General features: G+C 45.0%; 1 protein-coding gene across 1 annotated transcript in view; it reads left to right on the forward strand.

Moving 5' to 3' along the window:
• Nucleotides 1-2,769: 2,769 nt before the first annotated feature.
• Nucleotides 2,770-23,724, forward strand: part of GLT1D1 (glycosyltransferase 1 domain containing 1) — a 36,481-nt gene continuing 15,526 nt past the window's right edge. The window contains exons 1-6 of the mRNA XM_030959017.1: nt 2,770-2,878; nt 9,967-10,115; nt 12,073-12,178; nt 15,025-15,076; nt 18,476-18,512; nt 19,541-19,597. Of these exons, the coding sequence (XP_030814877.1) occupies nt 2,811-2,878; nt 9,967-10,115; nt 12,073-12,178; nt 15,025-15,076; nt 18,476-18,512; nt 19,541-19,597 (469 nt within the window). The 5' untranslated portion in view covers nt 2,770-2,810. The remainder of the gene's footprint in view (nt 2,879-9,966; nt 10,116-12,072; nt 12,179-15,024; nt 15,077-18,475; nt 18,513-19,540; nt 19,598-23,724) is intronic.

Genomic DNA, 23,724 nt, shown 5'->3' on the forward strand with positions numbered 1-23,724 from the left:
TAAAGTCTTTATTTTTGGCCAGAACAAAGTGGGTAAGACACTGCTGGTTGTGTGTTTTCAGTGAAGAAGTTAAGTTTATTGACATCATGTAGTTACTTACCAAACATTTAGGCATGACTTACTTTGGAGCAAGTGATGCTTGTAAAAGTAAATACAGTCATTCGATAATGGGCCTTTGTAAATAACATATGCCATAAAAATGACTGATTACATATATTTGCTTTCTTAACTAGTTAAGAAATTTCATGACAAAGGACAATGAGGAAAAAGCAACCAGCTGTACAGGCATTTCTTTGTGAACTACTGTAACATGACTGATTTGGTAACAAAATTACATTTCATCTTTTCCTAGCTTAATACAGTACTGTCATATTAACTGTGATTGCACTTTCTGAGGAGTGTGGTAGTATTTTCTGGAGAATCAAAGTAATAAAGCACACTTTGTATTACTGTGTCTTATTTTCATGTTTTAGACCCTTCATAATTTACCTTGGTGACAGAGGTGAGATTTCCATATTGACCTATCCCACAACTGGTACAAACACGTAACAATGCTGAGCAGCAGTTGAAATGTGCATTAAAATGTTACCTAACTCTTAAGGAATAGAGATGTAGGTACTCACTAAATTCTGTTAGAACCCACACGTTCTCTCTAGAAGTACAGCAGGAAGGAGGCTTTCATTTCCCTCCAAACAATACTTAGCTACAGTGTGTTTAAAAGTTCATTCTGATACATCCACCACCCTTTCTGTGCACAAAGTGAGTGCAGCTGTGTCTATACAGGAATACATTCATGCATTTCCATGTTTTCAAGATGTCATGCTGCACATTTCCAGATTATTTTTTTCAGTCAAAGTCTATATAGCATAAAGCCAGAGTTACCATAAATAGTGATAACGTGTTAAGATCTCTTTGAATGTTTCCTTTATTTCCTCTTTATTTCTCAGGTGACTGGTTGAGTTTCCTCATTTCTCACAGAGCAGGGTTTGTCTTACTTTAATGTTTGCGTTTTTTCTTCTTTGTGTTGCACACTAAATGTGTTGGACAGCTTTTGCTAACCCAGAACGTTGCTTTCAGAGGCACAGCCAGACCCAGGCTACAGCTGCAGAATCTCCATTTTTGGGTACACAGGCCGCTCTGGGCACGCACTGCCACAGCTGCCAGCTGTGACACACCTGGATGGGCTGTGGGGACATCGTGGCACCAGGAGGGGCTGAAAGGCACCTGTGGAGCTTCACTCAGCCTGTGTGACACCTTCAGCTCTGTGACTGCTGAGAAGCCCAAGTGTGCTCAACAGGGGCCACTTCCAGGCTGGCATCCTGGCCACGCTGACAAAAGCCCTCCACATCTCAGCAGGAGTGGGATTTCATGCCAGAAATACTTTCTAGAGTGGTGACAGAACCATTCTAGACCCAATGGTTTGGTTCTGCCTACCCTTAGATTAGCATTTACCCTGTTTTTAGCATTTCTGTGGGATTTGTTGCTCTTCTAGGTTGCAGCCAAAATTTTTAGTTCCAGCAGAGTTTGAAGTGGTCTAAAGAATGTTGTGCTGAATCCAAGGGATAACTCAGTGAGATACAGTTAACACAGCTCTGCAGCATTAAGTTTCGTTAGCAAAACATGAGCCTGCCTACCAAAATGTTTACAGTTTGCCAGAACCCACTCCAGCGTGTGTTTTTATTACTTTTAAACCCCCAATTTCAGAACATCTGTTAGACACCAAAATCCACACAAATTATTGGAAGAAGTACTGTTTCAAAAATGATTAATTCAATATTTCTCTGCGTGTAGCATATTTTATCTCTGTCTACCTGACAGTGAAATATGGATAACAAGACACTGCAGGTTTTTGAAGACCGCTTTTCCCTGTCTTCTCCAGCTTTGGAGAAGCTGGCATCTATGTGACCCTGTGGTGAATTACATCAGGCAATCAGACCAGGTTATAAGCAAAAAAGTGAGTTTTCTGTCCAATCAGCCCCCTTCTCATCACCACCAATGTCCTGCACCTGGTCTCAATACTGTTAAAAGATGTTGAAACAGGTTCAGGTGGGTAACTACCTTCAGCCACCTGTTTCCTATTCATGTCCCAACGGACTCCCTGAGCTGGCCTCTCACCTTCCTGCCTGCTGCCCCACTCAGCCATTCTGTGTTTCTGGCTGTAATTGGGGTGGACCCTTTTATCCTGAAGACTGGCTTGCTGGTTTGGGATATCGTTTCCTTCATCTGGAGTTCAGGTTTGTTCTTTTTTCTTCCCTGTTTTGTTGTATCTTTAGGTTCTGCCTGTTGCACTGGTTTCTTGCCTTTTCCCTGATCTCACACACCTTTGGTTCTGCTGCATTTCGTGATGCTGGGAGTGGTCTTTGACCATCCCATTCCTTACTCTTTGGACTAGTGTGTTCCTCTGGCTGTTCTGGTGCTTGGCATCTTACCCACGTTTAGGTTTTTTCCTATGGCTGTTCCTGCCCCGAGCATGAGGCACCTCCTGGGTGGCAGCAGGAGGCAGAGGCTGTGATGCTGTCCTCAGGAGGCCTTTGAATTACCGTTCCCTGCCCATGATCCGAGCGTGTCATCTCTGTGCCGGACTAACGAGGGCACACGGCGCTGTCTAGAGGCGTGGGCAGGCACCCAAACCTCTGCCAGGTATCTAGGTGCCCTTTGCCCGGGAGCACCTGCCAGGGCTGGCCCATCCCCGCCCGGGTTGGTCGCGCAGGGCTCGGGGCCGCGGCCGCTCCGGCCCCGCTCCGCAGCGCCGTTTCCGGGACCGCGGGCAGGTGAGGCGGCGGCGGGCGGAGCGGAGCGGAGCGGCCGCGATGAGGCTGCTGCTGCTGGCGTGCCTGCGGGCACAGACCGGCAACGCCACCACGGCCACCAGGATCCGGTGAGTGAGTGAGTGAGTGAGAGCCGCGATGGGGAGGATGCGCTGCGCTCCGAGCCCGCCATGCGCGGCCCGCGCCGGCGCACGGTGGCGGCTCCGCCGGCCCCGGGTGTGCGGTGGCTCGCCGGCCCCGGGTCGGTGGCTCCGGGGGTGCGGGGGGTGGCGGCTCCGGCGGCCCGGGTGTGCGGTGGCTCTGCCCGGTGTGCGGTGGCTCCGGGGTGTGGGTGGTTCCGCCGGCCCCGGGGTGCGGTGGCTCCGGGGGTGTGCGGGGGGTGGCGGCTCCGGCGGCCCGGGTGTGCGGTGGCTCTGCCGGCCGGGGTGTGCGGGGGGCGGCGGCAGAGGCCCGGCGGGGCCGGTATGAGCGGAGGGTGGCGGCTCCGCCGGCCCCGGGGGTGTGCGGGGGCGGCGGCCGAGCCCGCCGAGGCCGGGGGACACCGCGGGGCCGCCCCCGCTGCGGCGCTGCCCGGCACGGTGCCCGCCCGGTGCGTGCCCAGAGCGGGCACGGCCGCCGGAGCTCGGGCCGCTCCTGTCCCGCAGCGTGCCCGGCTCCAGCACAGCCCCGGCGGGCAGCGCTGCGGGGGCGGCACAGTCAGTGTGACGGGCGGCAGGGCAGTGCCAGAGCCAGCCCCGGCTGCAGCCGTGCGGGGATGGTACAGACGGGCGGCAGGGCAGTGCCAGAGCCAGCCCCGGCTGCAGCTCTCGTGGGGATGGATGGATGGATGGATGACGGACACGGCGCTGCAGCGCTGGGAAATCGCACGGGCGAACAGAACCGCAGAAATATCCCTCATGTCCCTGTTTGGCTTTTTCTGTGACGTGGAAAAGGGATGTGGCTGAGAGCATTGCTGCTGGGGCTTCACTGTGCATGTCAGCTATGTAAAAAAAAAAAATATAGTTTCCCAATGGTTTTGTGCTCTTGAGGCCCAAAATAACGATTTGAGTTTATCTTATCTGAGTTGTCCTCAGATTAGTTGTTTCTCTTTGGATGAATCTCTTGGGACATTCTGCTATTACAAGTCTTCCCTGACCTTGATCTGTGCATTATCTCACATGTGAGGTTATGCACAGCAGCATCCTCAGACATTAAGTTTTCACACTGCTGGTGTCATACCAAGTGCAGCCTGAGACTCCTGCAGGGCTGCTCGGTTGCATGCGGTGCTGGTAGGACATATCTGCTGGTCCTGTCACCCAGGCACTGAGGACAGAAGCTCCAGAGAAAGCTGAAGGTTTGCTATTTTAAAACAATAATTGTCACTAAAATTTTGAGACAAAACAAGTAAATTCTTTATGTGTATACATTCCGGTAGAGTTCCCGTGGCATTCTGCATTTCCGTTCGTATCTTACCCTTTGCTCTCACTGGGTAGTACGAGACTAGTTATTGTTGGGCACATCACTGCTCAATTTTCCTCTCTAAGGTTATTTACCTTTACAAATCAAATATTTACTTACCTTCTTCTTCAATTCCACTTTGAGGGAAGTCAGATGTACATTTCGGCTGGAGCTGTTCAGCGCTAATCTAGTAGCAAGCAGGTTCTGCATTGTTTCTAGTTAAAACAAGTCTGAATAAGCCAGGAAAGCAAGGGTTCACATATCATATTAAAGTCTTTTAATTACAAATATTGATAGTGAGTATGTGAGCACACTGTCCTGAGGTACAGTGGCTTAGCAAGGTGCCTTTACCTGAATTTTTTTTAAATTTTGAACTTTTGGTTAAATATAAATGAAACAATGACGTTGCCTCCAGGTTGAACACTTGCCAGCATAGATTAATTTTATGGCTTAATATAACAGTGTATACTCTGTTTATGGTGTTACAGCTCTTCCAATAACTGCTTCATCTTTTCATAAATAAGATATTCATTTCCTGAGTTTAAAGTAAGTGGTGACAAAGGTACCAGAATTTAATTTGGCTAAAAATCAAGCTTGCTAAAACAAGTGGTATAATGAATGTGCTGTGGGCTTTCTTCCTATTGGTGTGCATAATCTTTAATCACCTTAAAAAATATGAGCAATGAATAAATGCAGCACTAAGCAAAAGTCTTTGCTTAGGCTGCCATTGTTCAGCCTTGGCAATGAGATTGAAGAGGGTGTCAAGGAAGAAAAAAAATTATTCTTCCCTACCCCTTGAAATGTTTTGTTCATCTTTTATTACTTGGTAGTAAGGAGGAATAGAAATCTGGAATTAATAGGTTAATTAGAAAGATTTAGATTAGTTGTTTTGCCAATATGTAAATGTTTTCTGGAGAGGGAGAAATTGTTTTGGCTCTCATTAACTGGCCAGTTAAGACAGCCATTCTGTAAATCTCCAGGTAATCAGCTGCAAGAGAATTAAAACCACAAATCCAACGGTGCTTATCATTCCTCTGGACAACTGGCTTTGAGATTAGACATTTATTGGAGTAATTCAGTAATCCAGACATTTCTACTATTTCATTTTACCCTGTGTGCCCGGGTTGGAATCCCACAGGGGAACACTCCCAGGGCAGGGGATCCTCCCGTCCTCAGGGCAGCTGTGGGAGCTCCTGCACCTCCCTGCTGGCCCTGCCCAGGGGCTGCGACATCCCTGCTCAGGCTGGGACATCCCTGCTGGGACATCCCTGCTCAGGTTGGAACATCCCTGCTGAGACATCCCTGCTCAGGTTGGAACATCCCTGCTGGGACATCCCTGCTTAGGCTGGGACATCCCTGCTTAGGCTGGGACATCCCTGCTGGGACATCCCTGCTCAGGTTGGAACATCCCTGCTGGGACATCCCTGCTCAGGTTGGAACATCCCTGCTGGGACATCCCTGCTCAGGTTGGAACATCCCTGCTGGGACATCCCTGCTGGGACATCCCTGCTGGGACATCCCTGCTGGGACATCCCTGCTGGGACATCCCTGCTCAGGTTGGAACATCCCTGCTGGGACATCCCTGCTGGGACATCCCTGCTGGGACATCCCTGCTCAGGTTGGAACATCCCTGCTGGGACATCCCTGCTGGGACATCCCTGCTGGGACATCCCTGCTCAGGTTGGAACATCCCTGCTGGGACATCCCTGCTGGGACATCCCTGCTCAGGTTGGAACATCCCTGCTGGGACATCCCTGCTGGGACATCCCTGCTGGGACACCCCTGCTGGCTGTGCGACCATCCCCAGAGCAGGAACCTTCAGGACAGGTGTTCATCTGCACCTTGCCAAGAGACCCATCATTTACAGGGGCTGCCCTTGGTACCACCATGGTTTGCACTGCAGGAACTGTTTGTGACACGGGTTCAAGCTTGGCAGAGTTCTGTGGTCCTTGCAAAGCTCAGTTACTGAGTTCAGAGCACAGAGACAGGAGGCGCTGGTCCCCATCCTCACTCACATTTTTAATTTCTGTGATTCACACTGAACTTTATTCATAGTTCACTCATGCCAATGCAATTTGTCTATGTTGCTTCAAGGAGAGGTTTGAGAGGGAAATGAAGTGAAGGACGTGTTGTTTTAACAATTCTGAAAAAATAAGATCATTTACAAAGAAAACAGGAGATCAGGCAGGGTTTCAACTCGTGTAATTTGATGAGCTTCAGTGGGAATTGTGAGTATTCAGGTCTGGCCAAGTTTCTGAGAGGCAGTGGAATGACTGCTCCCTTAACAAGCTCTGAATTGTGCCGTATACATTTAACAGTGGTTGGTGCACAGCTGCTGTGCAGAGCAGACAGCTGAGGGAAAGAGATAATTAATATTTTTGGATGAAGCCCATTTTGTGCCATTCAAGAAGTGTCAGTGTATCCACCTACCAGGAACTTTTTGGAAATCAAACATTCTTTGTCTTCAAGTAATTCCATTAAATATCAGTTGAAATTTAGAAGGTAAATGTTTCTGAAAGGAAGACATCACAGAAAACAGAGCAAGTTTCACAACCATAATATCTTAGAAATAAGTATGCTTTTAACTCCTGTGCCTTCTCATCAGCCAGGCTGTGTTTGGTACTCTGAAACTGTTTCCTTATATGCAAACCTGTGAACTGCAGATTCATGCTGAAGGAGGGGAGACTGCTAGCCAGGAGAAGTGAGAAGTGGTGATCAATTATGTAGGAATAAAAAATTAAACATTGTAAAACATCGCTCGGTATTTCACAGATGTGTTAGAGAAAAATGTTTTTTGTACAGAAATCTCAAAGTGAAAATGTGTCAGAAAAGGCTTGTAGCTTTTAGCAGGATCTCTGCACACAGTGTAGATCCAGAGAGCACACTTGAAAGTTGCACTTATAAGCTCTGTGATTTCCAAAGAATATTAAAAATTTACCAAACAAAGAGAAATTAATTTCCTAAATGCTAAAATGAGGGATAAATACTTTGTGCACTACTCAGGGGTGTATAAATATCAGAGTAAGCAGTGGCAGTATAATGTACTTCTAAAAACGCTCTTCCACATTTACTGAATGGCTGGAGTTCTCCCTGATGCTTTCTGCCTAGAAAAACACCCAAAATCTGGGATCTGACAGCTCAACTCCACTTCAGAAATGTTATTTCTCCAAGTCATGGCATTGGCTTCCATGGGAGTTTCAGTAGAAGGGGAGAATGTGGCAAGGCAATTTCTAGTTCCAAGCAACATTCAGGGTTTGTTAAGACACTTGGGAATTTATCTCCTGTATTAGAAACTGTGACAGAGAGAAAATGTAGCCTTGAGATTTGGCATTTCCAGTGTTGTCTTTGATCCCCGGACAGCAGGAGCTGGGTTAATTTTTGTTTCTCATTCACAAAGGATTTGTTTATGAAATGGCAAAGTAATGTGAATAGACATTTGCCAGGAGGAGAAGAGATATGGACGATGTATCTCCTGTGCCTGGGCTTCATTCAGGGACATCTGTGACTTCACACACAGATCAGTCTTCCAAAAAAATCCCTGCAAGAACTGCAGCACTCCCCAGTCATGTTCCTTGGTAACAGCATATGTGTGAAAATCACTCTGCTTTTTCTGGTTATAAAGATGAAAAGCCATTTAGAAAATATGAAAATAAGGCTGTAAATTTCAGCACTTAAATACTACCCAAAACCTCAGCTTCTACACACATGTATTTCCACAGATGCATCATTTGAAGCTTGTGATAAATGATATCAAACTCAATGAAATGTTTAGGGGATCAAGGCCTGTTTAAATCTGGGAATTTGAATTATTCTGGGAATATTTGCTTATTTTTCCTTCTAAAGGTGCATGCAAATTTTTTATGTGCTCCTGAGTAGAATAAAAATGTGTTAAAAAAATAAATTGAAGTTGTAGAGGTAATGCAGAATCTCTGAGCCTTGGAACACTTGGGGGAGTCCCTCTCTATTTACTGCAGAGGCAGCTGCCATTCCCCAGGGAGATGTGGAGCTGTGCAAAGTGTGGAGGAGAAGTAGTGTAGTCATCCCTAGTATATTTTAAAAAACCCACTTCTGGTTGGAATTCCTGGCTGAGTTCCTTGATTCCTGATGTCCTGAGAGAGTTATTTTCAAATTAATTGTAATATGCAAACATATTGCTTGTACATGATAGTGATTTATGGTAATTGGAACACTGATGGGAAAAAACCCTTTTAGACCATTTAATGAGCACCTGTGAAATTATGGAATGCATGCACCAGCATCCCAAGGAATGTCTGGGAGATTTTCCCTCCACAGCTGGGAGATTTGGGCATCATTATTGGGATATAAATGGAGAGCCTCTTGCAAAGGGCAGGGCAGGTACTTGGAACCAGTTTGTGGGACAACTGGTGTTAACAATGGCTCAGCAGTGTGAATAAGGAGCTTCAAATGTGGCTGTGTTTCATTATTTACTAGCAGTTATCATAATTTATTGGTCTCGTCTGGAGCAGTGGAATGAAAGGGGTTTCTCTGGAGGCTGAGGAAGGAATCCAGCACCATGTGTTGTGCCAGTGGAGCTCTGTCTGACACAGGGCTGGCACGTTCCTTCCGAGGCCTCCAGACACTTTACAGCACTTTTAGCACCAATTCCTGAAGGACAGAAAATCACAATTTTCGGGAGGCTGGGCAGTAATCAGGAGATGAAAGCTGGCATGATCCAGGCAGTCAATGAGCTAGCAGGATTGTAATGCCAGAACAATTAATACGTGATGAGAAATCAATCAACTGTCACAATATGGGATAGGCACAGAACGTTCTTGTGGTGTTTGTGTGGTCCTGACAGTGCAAACACTCCGTGTCAGCTGAGATTTGCTGCTCTGGGTGTTTGGCTGATGCTCCTGGGAGCACTGATACCCGATTCTGGTTGCAGGGCAGGAGTGGAGCTGTCTGTAATCGATCAGTTCCTGGCTCTGGCAGCCCTTGCACCCATGTTTTCATGTGAGAACCACTGCATGGAAAGGGGCATGGCTAAGCTCACTGCCAGGGGCTTGCTGGTTGTTTTTACTTTTTGGAACTGAGATTTTCAAAGCAGGTTGTGAAGGTATTTGTGTCATTACTTTTGCGTAGCTTTTTGCTTATACTTCAATAGTTGTGTCATTACTTTTGTGTAATTTTTTTTGCTTATACTTCAGTTATCCTTTGCCTGGTTTATAAATGGTGAGCTGAGACAAGAAGCAATTAAACCCACCATCAAACAGAAGGGGAGCACAATTCAGCTCTCTGGCTCTCTCGATGCATTCATTTTTGATATTCTGTACTTTTAGTAGCATTGACTGGCTGGACATGTCTGTGCTTTCTTCACTTGATGTCCTTTCTCCAGAACAAGGGGCTGAGACTCTCTGAGAGCAAGGTCTGCCACAAAAATTCTGACACAAGAATTCTGACACCTCCCTTCAAAAGGAGGGTTTCAGAATAATAGGTTGAGTCAGGAAGGGTCCTGGGCATACTTCAATTTTTCTGATTTTTGGGTTGATCAGGCTTGGGCCATGCAGTGTTACCTTGCTTGGAAGGCGCCTGTGGCTTCACAGTGGTGAAGATAACAAATATCTTCCAGGAAAAAAACCAGCCTCGTGAACAGCTCTTGGTTGCTTGAACAAAAAAGGCATAAAGTTGGAAGAGCAAAGTTTGAGGAAAAATGTTTTGATTAAGTTTGCTTCATACGCTGGTGTGCTATAACATTAATAGTGACTTTTTAATTCTCTTTCTGTTTGTTCCAATAATGAAGGAATCATCTACACGCTGCAGGTCACATCTGTGTTCTTAAAGATGCTTTCATGTATGAAAGTGCAGCTGAAATAGCAAACCTGACCTCCTCAGACAAGTTTGATGCAGCCCTGGCCATTCACCTCTATAAAGGAGGCAGACTGCTGCAAGGTAATCCTCCTCCTGCTTTGCAATAAAAATACCTCCCAAAAAGTCCTGCAAGGGAAGAGAAGGAATCCTAACTGCTACAAATGGCTGTAAATGTATAAACCCACAGAGAATATCCTCACTCTGTTTATCCATTTCAGCAAATGTTCAGAAATGCTAAAGATCCCTCTCAATGGGAGATGTGATAGAGAGAGAACTAAATAAATGTACTTTTAAACCACATGGTGCTTTTGGTAATTAAGTGCTTTAACTACATAGGATGAGAGCATTCCATTAACATCAGATCCTTGCAGTAAATGTGTTCTTTCAGAGCACAATGGCTTGGCTAAGCAGAGCTGGGCTCAAATGGAAGGAAGCAGGGAGGCTGATTTGATTTTTCTGCTCAAAAACGAGTCAGGGTTTTTCGATGTGAAATAACATTCCTGTCAGCCAGACTGTAGGAGACAGGATGTTATCAGACAAATAATAAAATTTTCTATTCTCTCTAGCCACGTAGAACAAAATTTTAGCCTGCCACTAATGATACAGTAGGAGCACTGGCTCTGAGAATTACAGACAGTAATTTCACCTGCTGAAATTGCAGTTTGTGCATCCTCAGCTGGGAGCACCTTGAGTTACAGAAATCTGTTCAAAGGCACAGAACTGCACCTTCCACTGATCTCAGGGGCAGTTCTGGGGTCGGTTTGGACTTCAGCAGTGCCCCCACTTTGTTCTGGGAGTTTGCAGACAGCCTGAATTACTGTGCCTGCTGGGCCTGGGCTGCTTCTGTTCCACAGGGGCTCTGGTTTCAGCAGGGACCTGAAATACAAACACAAAAAATACAAATACAAAAAAGAAATGTAAAATAATGTAAAATGAGCTGTGCTCACATATGAATTAAGGCTTGTTGGAACATAGAGATGATTGGTTTTTTGACAAGACCTTGAATTGTTTTGGAGGAGGCTTATGGAAAGTCTGAGCACCATCTTTTTGGGGTTTTTTGGGATTTTTGCTGAGGAACAAAAGAAAAAGTTGAATTTGAGCTGTTTATTGGAGTACAATTTTACTGTAGTTTAACTTGCATGGCAATGCCCAAATGCTGTTGCTTTTACCTTTTCAAAGTCCCAAGTGACCTGAAAAGCCTGATACCTTACAAAAGCTCAGGAGTTTAAATAAATCAGTTACACTGTTCTAAAAAGTATCTGCAGTGGCTGAAAGAAAAATAAACCAAAAATCTCTGAAGGGCAGGACAGTATTAGTAAGGTTGCTGAGATGATCACAGTCAAAGTGTAAAGGTTATTGCAGACTTTGGGACAAAAAAAGGGATCCAGAGAACATTCCTGGCTCCTGGAACATTTAGAAATTTAGTGATTGCACTACCATTGCTGCCATACCATTGATCTGCCTGGCCTCATCCTGGAAATTCTGTTTACAGGATCAACGCACCTAATAGATGGCATCATAATTATTCACTTTTTAAGTTTATTACAGAGGCAGTGCATATTTTATATGGTGTTACAGACAGTCTGTCTCCGGAAGATTAGAGGCAGTGGTGCTTTGATAGTGCACATCAATTCCCTCCACCTGCAAACATTAGAGGATAATATCAACAAATGCCAAGGAAATTCTCCAAGTAGCCAGAATGGTAATTAGTCTTTCATTCTTTTTGCTTGCTCTCTCATTTAGTAATGAGGAAATTAGCAATGCTAATAAATCCTGATCTTATAGCTCACTTAACTTTCAAATACAAATTGAAATCTATGGTACATTTTCTGTCTTTATCAACAAACTTTGTTTCCCATTGGGTTTGATGTCCTTTGAAAGTGCAGTTATTGTGTGTGGGGTTACAGTGCTAAAAAAAGAAAAATTCAAGTTCCCTTTTCACAGATTTTTGCTCAGATGGGTGATTCAGTGCTATCAATGCACTTTTTCACTCTGGTCATTACATGAACATATTGGCCAACTCGTCATTGCTTTGCAGGGAGCAGAATTCCCTTTGGAATCATCTTTGGTGGGACAGATGTCAATGAAGACATCAAGTGCAAAGAGAAACGCCAGGTGATGGGAGCAGTGCTGGAGAGAGCCAGGTAAGAGCAGGGGTGGGGGATTTGTGACAGGAAATTGCATTTTTGTGTGGCAGATCTTTAGGAAGTTTTCCACCCACACACTTGGAAGCACTGGCAGATGTGGAGGCCAGCAGAAAAGGCTGGACTGCTTGAAATCCTGGTGCCTTTACCTGTTATTTGTGCTTCAGTGGTGGAGGGGAACAGTTTGATCAGAACATGCAGCCTTTGTGCAGCCTGTTTGTTTGGCATTTCCCTGCTCCCCACACACAGCTTGTTCACAGAATGCCTGGTTGAAAAGTGGATCCCTCTGGTACAAGCAGATTTTTTAAATTTTATTTTTTCTCCTGCTAATGTGATCATTCCCCTGGGCCCATGAGCAAAGAAGCGGGGACTGAAAAAAGTCTTTAAGCAAATTCCCTCAGTTTTTAGGGGAAATGACAAGGGAGTATTTTCAGGTGGTTTAAAGTCTGGAAAGCTCTAGTGCCATGCCAGTGTAGTCATCAAATGTAGATCAAGAACTGATCCTAAACCACAGGAAATTACTAAAAACGAAAACCACTTTTGAGTATGTTTCATAGTTTCAACATCCCCAGAAGTTTTCTCCTGACTGATCCAAAGGTCTGTTGACTTCAGCAGTGTTTGCTCACGGCCGTGGTGGGGGAGGAAACCTGTTTTGGTTGCAGACCCAGAGCAGGATGGATTTTGGGTCAGGCAGGGTCTGCTCCAGGCTCCTCTCTCCTGCTTTATCCTTCTGCTCCCTCTCTATTTCCCAGCTATTATTGGCTCACTTAGCGCTGGCAGAGATGTGCTGCTCTGTCTGTAATCCCCTATAAAATGTGGTAAGTAAACAGATTTTAAAGACAGCACTTAATCACACTCATTGAAAAATCATTAGGGCACGTTCTTGTGTCTCAGTGTGGCTTGGAGCTGAGAGCAACTTAAGGTTCCACTCAGGAAAAAATTTATGTACTTGTTTACTTTTGTTATCAAATAATCAGAAGTTGTTCTTTAAACAGGTCTGAAGGAAAAGAAAAAGATATCTAATGTGTCAGATGGATCTCAGCACTGTGCAAAATGAGAAATACATAAAAACAATCTCTGAGTGTGTCCATTTGATCCATCTCTGTTTAAAATATCATCTGTCACAAATACAGCTAATACAAAATCTGCTTTACTGAATGTTTTTTAATGGTATTGAGTTGGGAACCTGAAGTATACCTTAACAGCTTGAATTATCTATGATCTTTCAGAACGTATTATGACATCCCTGTGCAGTTTACAATATTTTCTCTACTACAGGAAAAGCATCTCAGTTTTCCAGAAGTTATTCTGAATGTACCTCTTCTCCAGTAGCATCACTGCTGTTATTCATTGCATAGTTATTAAAAGAAACATTGATTTTTTTTCTTTATTGATTGCAGAGTTCTAAGCAGAAAGCATCATGAATTGTAGATTACTTGTCCAGTACAATATCCCAGCACATTCCATAAAACAAACTATTGAACACTGTCTAGCCTTATGAGTGTTTCATTTTTAATCAAATCCCTCTAAATGGTGCTTGTACCCCTCTGGGGTATTTTTTTTCCTATTGAACAGCATTTTGTAGACTTAGAAGTGACATCTTTTTATGCTTGTTAATGTGATGTATTGAAAGGATAATTGCACAATCTGGGGAGGGAGCACGTGCAACTTGACAAAGGCAGCATTTGCAGGGGCTTTAATGACCTCAAAGCTGTCAGGTTGTGGTGTGAAATTCATTGGAGGGCCATAAAGCACATCCTGCACAACACATGTAGGGGAATAAGGTTTGTTTCAACAAGCAAAAGTAGGAGTTCTAATTCAGCATTTATGGGAATCCTGATGAATGGTTGTGGTGATTATGACATAACCAAATTATGACACAACATCTCCAGTGGAGAAGCTCTGTCCTGGTTGTGGCTGTGGTGCGTTATTCAAACCTTTGAGGTGTCAGACAGAAGCATTTCAGAAATGACATGAAAAGAAGCACTCCAGTGCTGCTTGGGGGCTCTGCTGTCCCTGCAGGGCTGTGCTCAGGGCCTCATTCCCCAGGGTTTGTTACTGACAGCAAGGTGAGAGCCCTGCGGAGAGTCTGAAATCTTCACTGGAATTCCTCTCTGGGGAATGCCAGAGCACAGGAGGGGCAGCTCAGCTCCTGCTCCCCCTGCTCTGGCTGTGGAAGGGCTCCTGCACTGGGGCAGCAGCAGCAAAGCCAGCTCCTGCTGCTGCTGTGGGCACTAATTTGGGTAAGCTGGCAGCTGTCCCCTTGTTTGGGGGTTCTCCTTGAGGAATCCTCACTTCACCTTCCCAGGAGCTCTGGGCTGGAGAGCCTGAGGAGCTGTGCTGGTTTGACCATGGTTTGCTGCTGGTTTGACCATGGTTTGCTGCTGGTTTGACCGTGGTTTGCTGCTGGTTTCACCGTGGTTTGCTGCTGGTTTGACCATGGTTTGCTGCTGGTTTGACCATGGTTTGCTGCTGGTTTGACCATGGTTTGCTGCTGGTTTGACCATGGTTTGCTGCTGGTTTGACCGTGGTTTGCTGCTGGTTTGACCGTGGTTTGCTGCTGGTTTGACCGTGGTTTGCTGCTGGTTTGACCATGGTTTGCTGCTGGTTTGACCATGGTTTGCTGCTGGTTTGACCATGGTTTGCTGCTGGTTTCACCATGGTTTGCTGCTGGTTTCACCATGACTTTCTCATGGAACAAGTGCAAAGCCTGCTTTTGTCTTTCAGCTGGGATCAGCTTTGTAAGTCTCTGATCTTAGTTCGTATCAAGGGTTTTTTTTTTTAAGTACTTTTTGTGTTTAAAGACTTTAAGCAGATGATCCCAACTATTTTTGTCCCTTAACCAGGTTTGCAGTGGCTTTCACCGTGGAAATGAAGGAGCTGGCAGCAGCAGAGTGGGTATGTTGGTGTGATGGCAATGCTTCCTGTATTAGCAGATATGCATGCTCCTAAATGTGCCCTACATAGTGCAGAGAATTGCAATAATCTGCATTGTTCCCAGCCCTGCTTGTCCTTTCACGTTGGTGTACAGGCAGAGAGGTCTGGCATTAAAAGCTCTTTAGGATTAGAACAGAGTGTGGAGCAGCTCAGCAAGTGTTTCTGTGTAACATTTAAAACAAATCATTTGTTGTTACCAAGTCTCTCCTGATGCCAAATTGGTTCTTCTGGCATCATTTACTACACTTTATGTTGACAAAATTCTTCCAGACAGCATTAGTTACAATGAAGAATTTGGAAGTGTAATTTAAAAATACTTGTTTGGTCAACTCTGGAAATAGAAGGAACTTAAGGTGAGCTGCAGAGGTAAATTAGATTTGATTTTTCTGTGTGCTGATCAGCAGACCCAGTGAGGGGTGAGCAGGAACCATTTGGGATGGAGCCAGCAAGGCAGGAGCTCCCTGCTGCAGGGACGTGTTGGCTCACTCCCCTCACCCTGGGAAACACCAGCTGAAGCTGAACAATTCATGCAGGAAGTTGGAACAAAGTGCTTGGCACCTCTTCGGTTCTGATTTGCATCATAGGATAACCATTAATGCACTCTTGTCTCAAAAATAATCACTGAGAGTGCAGGATATACAATACCTCATTTCAGCATTAATTGATTTTTAAAAACTATTTGCATTAAAAGGATACATGAGCAGACATGGGATTTGGCATTTTATTTTACAAATGTAATTTGGTTTTAATAGTTACTACAATGAACTTCATGATGGGCAAAAGGGAAAGGGCACAGCTTCTGCCAGAGATACTAAGCAAGAAAAGGACAAAAGTAACAGGGTGTAAGGAGAAGAAACAAAACTGAGCTTTGAAATAGTTTCAGAATCAGCACCTCAAATGTTTTTAGGTACCAGGCTTTGATTTTACCTAAACACTTTTGTACTGGGGGCCTCTGGGAGCGATGCAGTGTTTGGGGTCTGTGGCAGGCAGGGAGCTGCAGACAGATCTGTCCCACCCTGAGCTGAAATCCAGCTGCAGGGAACTGCAGGCAGATCTGTCCCACCCTGAGCTGAAATCCAGCTGCAGGGAACTGCAGGCATGACTGAAATCCAGCTGCAGGGAACTGCAGGCAGATCTGTCCCACCCTGAGCTGAAATCCAGCTGCAGGGAACTGCAGGCAGATCTGTCCCACCCTGAACAGAAATCCAGCTGCAGGGAACTGCAGGCAGATCTGTCCCACCCTGAGCTGAAATCCAGCTGCAGGGAACTGCAGGCAGATCTGTCCCACCCTGAGCTGAAATCCAGCCGCTGCCTGTGCCTTGGATGCTGAGGGTTGGGGCTCCTGCCCTGCTGGCTCTGTGGGAAGGCTCAGAGCAAAAGGCTCACATTTGTTTTTTCCAGGCACTGAGGAGCATGGGCACATCCTTCCCCCCACAGCTCCTATCATGATATTCATGGTATTTACATGTGAGCTCACGCTGCTCTGAGCTGCCCTGCTCCTCCAATGGGGCTTCATTAGCTGGGATAGTGACCCAAGAATGTACATCACAAACATATCAGCAGTTGCACTGTGCTCAAAGGCTGTCCCTTCCAACAAACTCTCTTCCACTTCACTGGATAAATTACCCTTAATTCTGAGGTGTGTAATCCAGCCCTTGTAATAATCTGTATTCCAGGTGAGTTTGAAATACTGTAAAAGATCTCCTGCTCATGGCCAGCTTTTTATTTCAGGAGCATAAAACTGGTGCAGAAGAATTACCTAAGCCACTTTTATTAGCATTCCATTTCATTTTCCATTCTCCTCAAGCCAATTTAAAATAAAGCCTAGGAGGAAACTGATCCATGAAGTGTGAGTACCTCCCTGAGCCCCGTCCCAGTGTTCTCAGGCCCTCCGGGGCTGTTTTTGCTCCCTGAGCCCTTTGGGGTCCTGCAGGGCAGGAATGAAGATGCTGAATGTGAAATTCTCTCTGAAACTTGGTGGTTTTGGGGTGTCTGGCCCAGCAGGGGGAGGCAGGGCTGGGGCTGCTGCCCCCCTGCTTTTCCCACCTCCTTTTTCCTGTTTTTCTCTGTTTTGCTCCCTTTTTCTGCAGAGTGAAATCCTGGAGTTGGCAATGCTGTCCCATTGCTTGCAGGGGGTTTTTATAATGTTATCATTTTTATCATGCTGGGTAATTCAAAATGTTAGTCAGAGAAGGTCCAGTGTTAGGTAATAACATGATGTGATGATGTGTTGAACTATTTTTATTATTTTTAAGTCCTTTGAACACAAAAGCTCAAGGAAGATGAAGTCCATGGAATATCCCCAGGCTCCCACTGTAGCACAGAGCTGTTTCTCTCTCCCCCACTCCATTCCCATGAGGATTTGCTGCTTTTTTGTGTAATTTTGGTGACATTGCTCACCCTGATTCTCAGAAACCACCTCCTCCCCATCTGTGAGCTGCCTGGAGATGACTTTTTTATAAAAGTGACCTCTTTTCTTCCAGTTTCTTTTCCCAGTTCATTTTTAGTAACTGCAGAGCCTGGGCAGGGAACCGAGGGGCAGCCACAAAGGAACAACAGGGAAAACCAAAATCTCTGCAATTTAAAAAAAAAATCACTTCTGTGGCTTCCTATTTCCTGAGGTGACTGGTTCAAAATTGAAGTTTGTTTCTGAATTGATTTTCTCTTCATTAAAAATAAAAAAAGTTATTCACAAATCCACAGCTGGAGTTATAGAAAGATATTGAAATAGGAAATTGCTTCTTTAATCACCTAAATTAAATAACAGCGCTTCAGGAGTGATTTTGGAAGTGTAGTAATTACCTCTTTTACTACAGCTATTTTAAGGTAATTTATTTTGTAATTTTTATTTGTGAATGTTCTGCAATAACCACCAGGCACCAGTTTTCCAGTCTAGGCAAGTCTTAATATTTGACAGCACTTTCTGAAACTGATATGTTTATAAATTGTATTGTAGATAAATATAAACTGGATTTTCAAAACCAGTCTTTCAAGACCAACAGCTTTTTGGGAACTAGTGCTGATTTTCAGCCAGACAGCTGAAATTTGTTTTATTCCAGAAAAATAGGGTAATGATCATAAGAAAGGATACAAACGAAAAATATATATATTTGTACTAACTTGGTAATTGTGTTTATTGCAAAATTGATTCATTGATACCGTAAATGGACATAGTAAATATAAATTAGATTGTTGGCTTTTGGAGTCCCTTAGTGTATCTAATAGTTTTGATTTTCAATAGTCAGAAGAAAATCACACTGACATGTGTTTTGTTCCTCTTTATTGTGGGTTTTTTTTGAGGATTGAACAGATATTTTTATGTTGAACTCTGAAAGTTTTTTCTTCTCCTTCTCTTTAAAGCCAGATGCTAGGAAGAAAATTTATGTGCAAAGCCAAGGTGAGAGCTTTGAGATCCTGATGAAGGATTCGTGTCTGTGGTTCCTGGGTGTGGTGCCGGCTGGGCTGCTCTGCTCCCTGGGTTGGGCTCTTTGCCTCTGCCCTTCACTGAGGCAGAGTTTCAGTCTCTCTGCCTCAGTTTCCCCGCACTGGGTGCTCTGTGGAAGTTTTCCCAGCTGCCTTCCAGCAGGAATCCCCAAGGCCAGCTGGCTCTGAGGCAGCTCTGAGCTTCTCCAGAGGCTGCAGAAGGTTTGAGGGTGGGGGATTCTTTCCTGGAGCCCCAAATTCCTTTAAATGCTCCAGGGTGGGTTCCCAGCCCAGCGAGAGCCAAGTACATCGCTGATAGTCCAGGGAGCACGACTCAGTATTTTAGGTGTGATGGCTTCATTTCCTCATTTTTTAATTAAAAATATCTCTCTGTGGATTCCAAAACTCGTTCCATCTTGTGTATTTCACTTTCAAAGAAAGTAACATCCTTTTCCAGGCTGTGCTGTTGAAAAAACTCATTGTGAAGTCTGTTTAGCCCGTGTTTAGTTTATATTTCAGTCCCTTGGGAGGTGATAGTTAAATAAGTGATTAAATAAATTAATGAAATAATTCATTAAAATAATTAATCTTTAACATAAGGAAAACCAAATGTATTAATATTCAGGACAGATTAATATTTAAGTTGTGTATAAATTTAATTTACTTCCTTTTATATTGAGATTTCTGTGTCCCAGCTGCCCTGGATCTGTTCTGGAATAACTTGTCCCCTCAGGTGATGCTGTCCCAGGTGTGGTTTCAGAGGGCAGATTTAGCAGGGCTGTGTTGCTGGAGAAGCCCAAGCACTGGGGGTTGTGCAGCATTTCCCACTGAATTCAGCCTGCGGAGGGGCTGCACAGCCTGGCACTGCTGGTGAGGGGAGCTGCAGAGGGAGTTCAGGGTGCCTGGCAGAAATATTGATTTATTGGGCTTCCCAAAGCCTTCAGGAGCCACAGCTCAGCTGTGCAGGGGACATTTAACATGGGAGTCTCCTTTTTTACACAGGAATCAAGACTGCACCCAGTGAAACATTTGACTGGTACAGATTTCTACAAAATGCAGGTAAAACTCATTTTCCCCTTTGTTTACTGTGTTTATTCCTAATAGGTTTATTCCTAATTCCTTGACAGCTTCCTAATAGGTGCTAAGGATGAACAAAACTTGGAATCAGAGCTAATAATAATAACTAATTATGTAACAAAGTGCCTTAATTCTATGGGAAATGGCAGAATATCCATCAGATGAGTCTGGGCCATCCAGCAGCCAGAGTGGCTCTGGATTTGTGCTCTGAGCAGGGCTGGGCTGCACCAGGAGGTGGGCAGTGGCCCTGAGGGTTCATGGGGAGCACAGCACAAATTCCTGACGTTTATTCTGTCACAGCCTGGGCTGCCTGCAGCAGTGCAGAGAGAAATAAATGCTGGTGTTTGGTGGTTGGGGCTGGAGGAGAAAGAAGTGCTGGTGTTTGGTGGTTGGGGCTGGAGGAGAAATAAATGCTGGTGTTTGGTGGTTGGGGCTGGAGGAGAAATAAATGCTGGTGTTTGGTGGTTGGGGCTGGAGCTGCCTCTGCTCTGCTGTCACCTGAGCAGGCCCAGGTGAGGCAGTGACCCAATTCTGAGTCACCCCATCATGGCAATCTTGAATCACTCCATCTTTCCCCAAAAGGGTGATTCACAGGCGTTTCAGCCTGGTGGAAACGTTTCAGTTTTGCATCCATCAGCCTGATCTCAGCTGTTCCCTCTGCTGCAAGTGAATCCTCCCCAGTGGCTTTATCCCATCAGGAGATGGGAGCCATTAGTCAGAGCTGGGGCAATTTGGGACTGAGCAGTGGGAGGTTGTTTTGTTCTCAGTAAATCACAGGGCCACCAAGATTAATAATTGTCTGAAGTGAAATGATTTGTCACTTGCTAGCGCAGCCTTAGTGTTGATTTGATCTCTTGTCCAACCATTTTGGGATTAAATGAGCAGTCAACAGATTGAGGTGGGGGAAGCTCCCCCTAAAGTGAATTTCTGATGTATTAGAGACAGTTTTTTTGCCTAATGTGTGCTAATGCAAAAATGCAAAATAATTCATAATGTACATGAAAAGCAAACTAAAATGTGACTCTAACATCTGTGCCTTATTAAATAATAACTTGGAAACTGGCATCAGATTATTCAGTATTGTTTTTATGACTGTTTCATCTCATTTATCTCCTCTGCCTGGTGCCTGTGTCCATCTCTGGTGGCAGCCCACAATTTCCACTTCTTTTAGTACTGCACATGGGCTCAAGCTTTTTGGCTGTACCTTTGGCTTTCCAGGGACTAATTAGGAGCTCTCAGTGAATTGCTTTTGTGTGGGCATTTGCAGTTCCAAAGTGTTTAAAATTCCACTAAACTTGGAGCAATCGGAAGCAAAGCCTCAACACCAGGAGGCAGTTTTGCTCAGGAGGATGTGATTTTGGCAGTGTGGGCTTGCACAATGTGCACAATGTGAAAGGACCCTGAGCTTTAATGCAGATGGAGCTGCCCAGTCTCCTTCAGCTCATGGCATTTGTGAGCTTTTCTTTTTTAAAGAATTTTTTCATGAAGTTCTGTTCCATGTCTGGAGGCACTTGATGATTTTTCGGAGAGAAACATTTCTCAGGTAACCCTTGCCTGTGTCTTTAGCAGAGCCCTTGGGCATTTGTCACACTCAGCATTCCCAGGACAGAATTCCCAGCACAGCTCACACCCTGCAGTGCAGGTTCTATTTCCTCTGAGGCATCTCTGTGAAACACCCTGGGTGTTCAGGGTGCCAGGCTGTTCTCCCTACTGAAACAGGCTCTTCACAGTGCTTCCAGACTTCCCTCCACAGAACAGCCTTCCTGTGAATGTTCTTTGGACTGATGTTTTTGTCAGTCAGAGGAAAACATTTGCTCACTTTAAATATGACACCAATACTCAAACAGCCTCTTTACATCAATGCAATGGCTTCAAAAGGAACTTAGTGGTGGCTTTGAGTGAGTGGCAGAATGCACCAAATGCACTTCATGGTGGGAGAAGTCCAGCCCCCAGATTTGAATGGTGGAAACCAAACTCTGGGGAATCCCAGCTTTGTGTGCACTCCATTTGATAGTTTAGGTGCCAATGTAAATAACAATTGCCTGACACAAATGGAAGCAGTGCTGTGAAGGGGTTTTGCTGTTGTTGTTGTTGTTGTTGTTGTTATTATTATTATTATTATTATTATGGGTGCAGTACAATCTCAGTACAAATATAATGGAATTGATATTTTTTCATAGTCTCAGACCTGGGAGCTGCAGAGGTGATGGTGTGGGGTTATTGCTGTCTCCTGGCTGCAGAATCTCCAGGGGCTGGCCAGTCAGCATTCTCTGGATAAAGCTACAGAAAAAGGGGCTTTTAGAGTAAATTTGCATTGTGGTTAACAGTCAGCTTCACAGTTTGTTTCTGTGGATGAGAGACTGCGAGCAGCAGCAGCCAAAGCAAAAAGCTGAGCCCAGTGAGATTGCAGCTTCCAGGGACTCAGCACCTGCAGCCTCTCGGGGAACTCAGCCTGTTCAAGGGAGTTTTGCTGCCTGTGCCAGCCTGGAGATCAGACCAGGATGATCAGGCTGTTTTCTCTGACCTTGCATTGCAGGGATCTCTATGCAGCACAGTCTGTTTGGGTTTAGCAATTTTAGAAGCCCTATCTATAGACTTGGGAGAGTCAGGGGGAGTTCAGCCTCGTGCTGGAGACAGACTGACAGAAAGTGACAAGGCAGTTTAAGAAAAGGAGAAACCTGAGACTGATCTCCAACAGCTCAAGGCTGGGGCAGAGCAGCTCTGATCAGACAGGCCTGCAGTCATCACTGCAGGATGAAAAGCTGCCTTTGATTTTCAATGGGCTGAGATACAGACCCCAGTAAACATCATGTGATGAGAGGCTGCAGATAACCAGCACAGCCTGCACTAACAGACTGAGAAATCTTTGTTTAGCCAACAGCCAGGGCTCAAAGGTGCTCCCATGGTGGTGTGGAACCTCAGGATCATCACATGCTTATTGCAGCAGCAAATAAAACATGCAATATGTTTTATTTATATGCTTTTGGAGTTTGATTTTTCAACTCTCCTGTAATTTCTGCTCGGTGGCAGGGCTGTTCTCTGAGCTTGAGAAGTTTACATAACCTGTCATGGCACAGGCAGGGTTTTACAGAGGCATTAGATTTTCCTGGAGCTGTGCTGGAAAGAGAGACCCACATAAGAAAAACTGAACAGTAAAAGTTTGTGCACTTATCCAGCTGAGTGTAGTAAAAACTGTATGATAGCAATAAACCGAGTTCCCAAAGTGATCTGAAAGTGCAGAGCTTTTTGTTGTCTGATCTGTTAGAAATAATGAGAAACAGGGGAGAGAAGAATTGATTGAGAATTTTGCAGTCTAATTTTTTCTGCATTAGTAGCCTGTCCCTGGAAGTTTCCAGGTTCATTTAACTTCTCTGTCTCCACCAGGATCTCAGCAGCCCCAGCAGGGACTCGCTGCTGGCTGGGAAGGGCAGTGTGAGCGCTTGGGATGAAGTTACTGCCCCTCACCTTGGAGGCAGCAAACTGCTGTGTGGGGTGGCATGGCACAGGAATAAAGGTCTGGGCTCTGAATAATCAGTTTGAGATTGCTGAAAGGAGGGTGGCTGGGCTCCTGGTGGTGCAGCCTCTGCGCCAGCAGAGCCTGGGGCTGCACCCATGTGGATGTTTGCAGGCAATCCCGACATGGGAAGAGATGAGAATCTTCACTCCGGGTTTCAGAAGGCTGATTTATAATTTTATGATATATATATTATATTAAAACTATACTAAAAGTATAGAAGAAAGGATTTCATCAGAAGGCTTGCAAGGAAAGGAAAAGAATGGAATGATAACAAAAGCTCGTGACTCTCAGAGAGTCCGAGCCAGCTGACTGTGATTGCTCATCAATTACAAACAACCACGAGACCAATCACAGATGCACCTGTTGCATTCCACAGCAGCAGATAACCATTGTTTACATTTTGTTCCTGAGGCCTCTCAGCTTCTCAGAAGAAAACATCCTAGCAAAGGGATTTTTCAGAAAATATCATGGCTACCCACCCAGAGCCTGAGGCAGGAGGAGCTGTCACCACATCAGCTGGGATGTGACACACATGTGATCAGGGTCCAAGAAGAAAAAAGTTTTTTATTCTGCATGTTCTCCAGCTTATATA

Source organism: Camarhynchus parvulus, chromosome 15 (assembly GCF_901933205.1).
Source record: "Camarhynchus parvulus chromosome 15, STF_HiC, whole genome shotgun sequence".
NCBI lineage: Eukaryota > Metazoa > Chordata > Aves > Passeriformes > Thraupidae > Camarhynchus > Camarhynchus parvulus.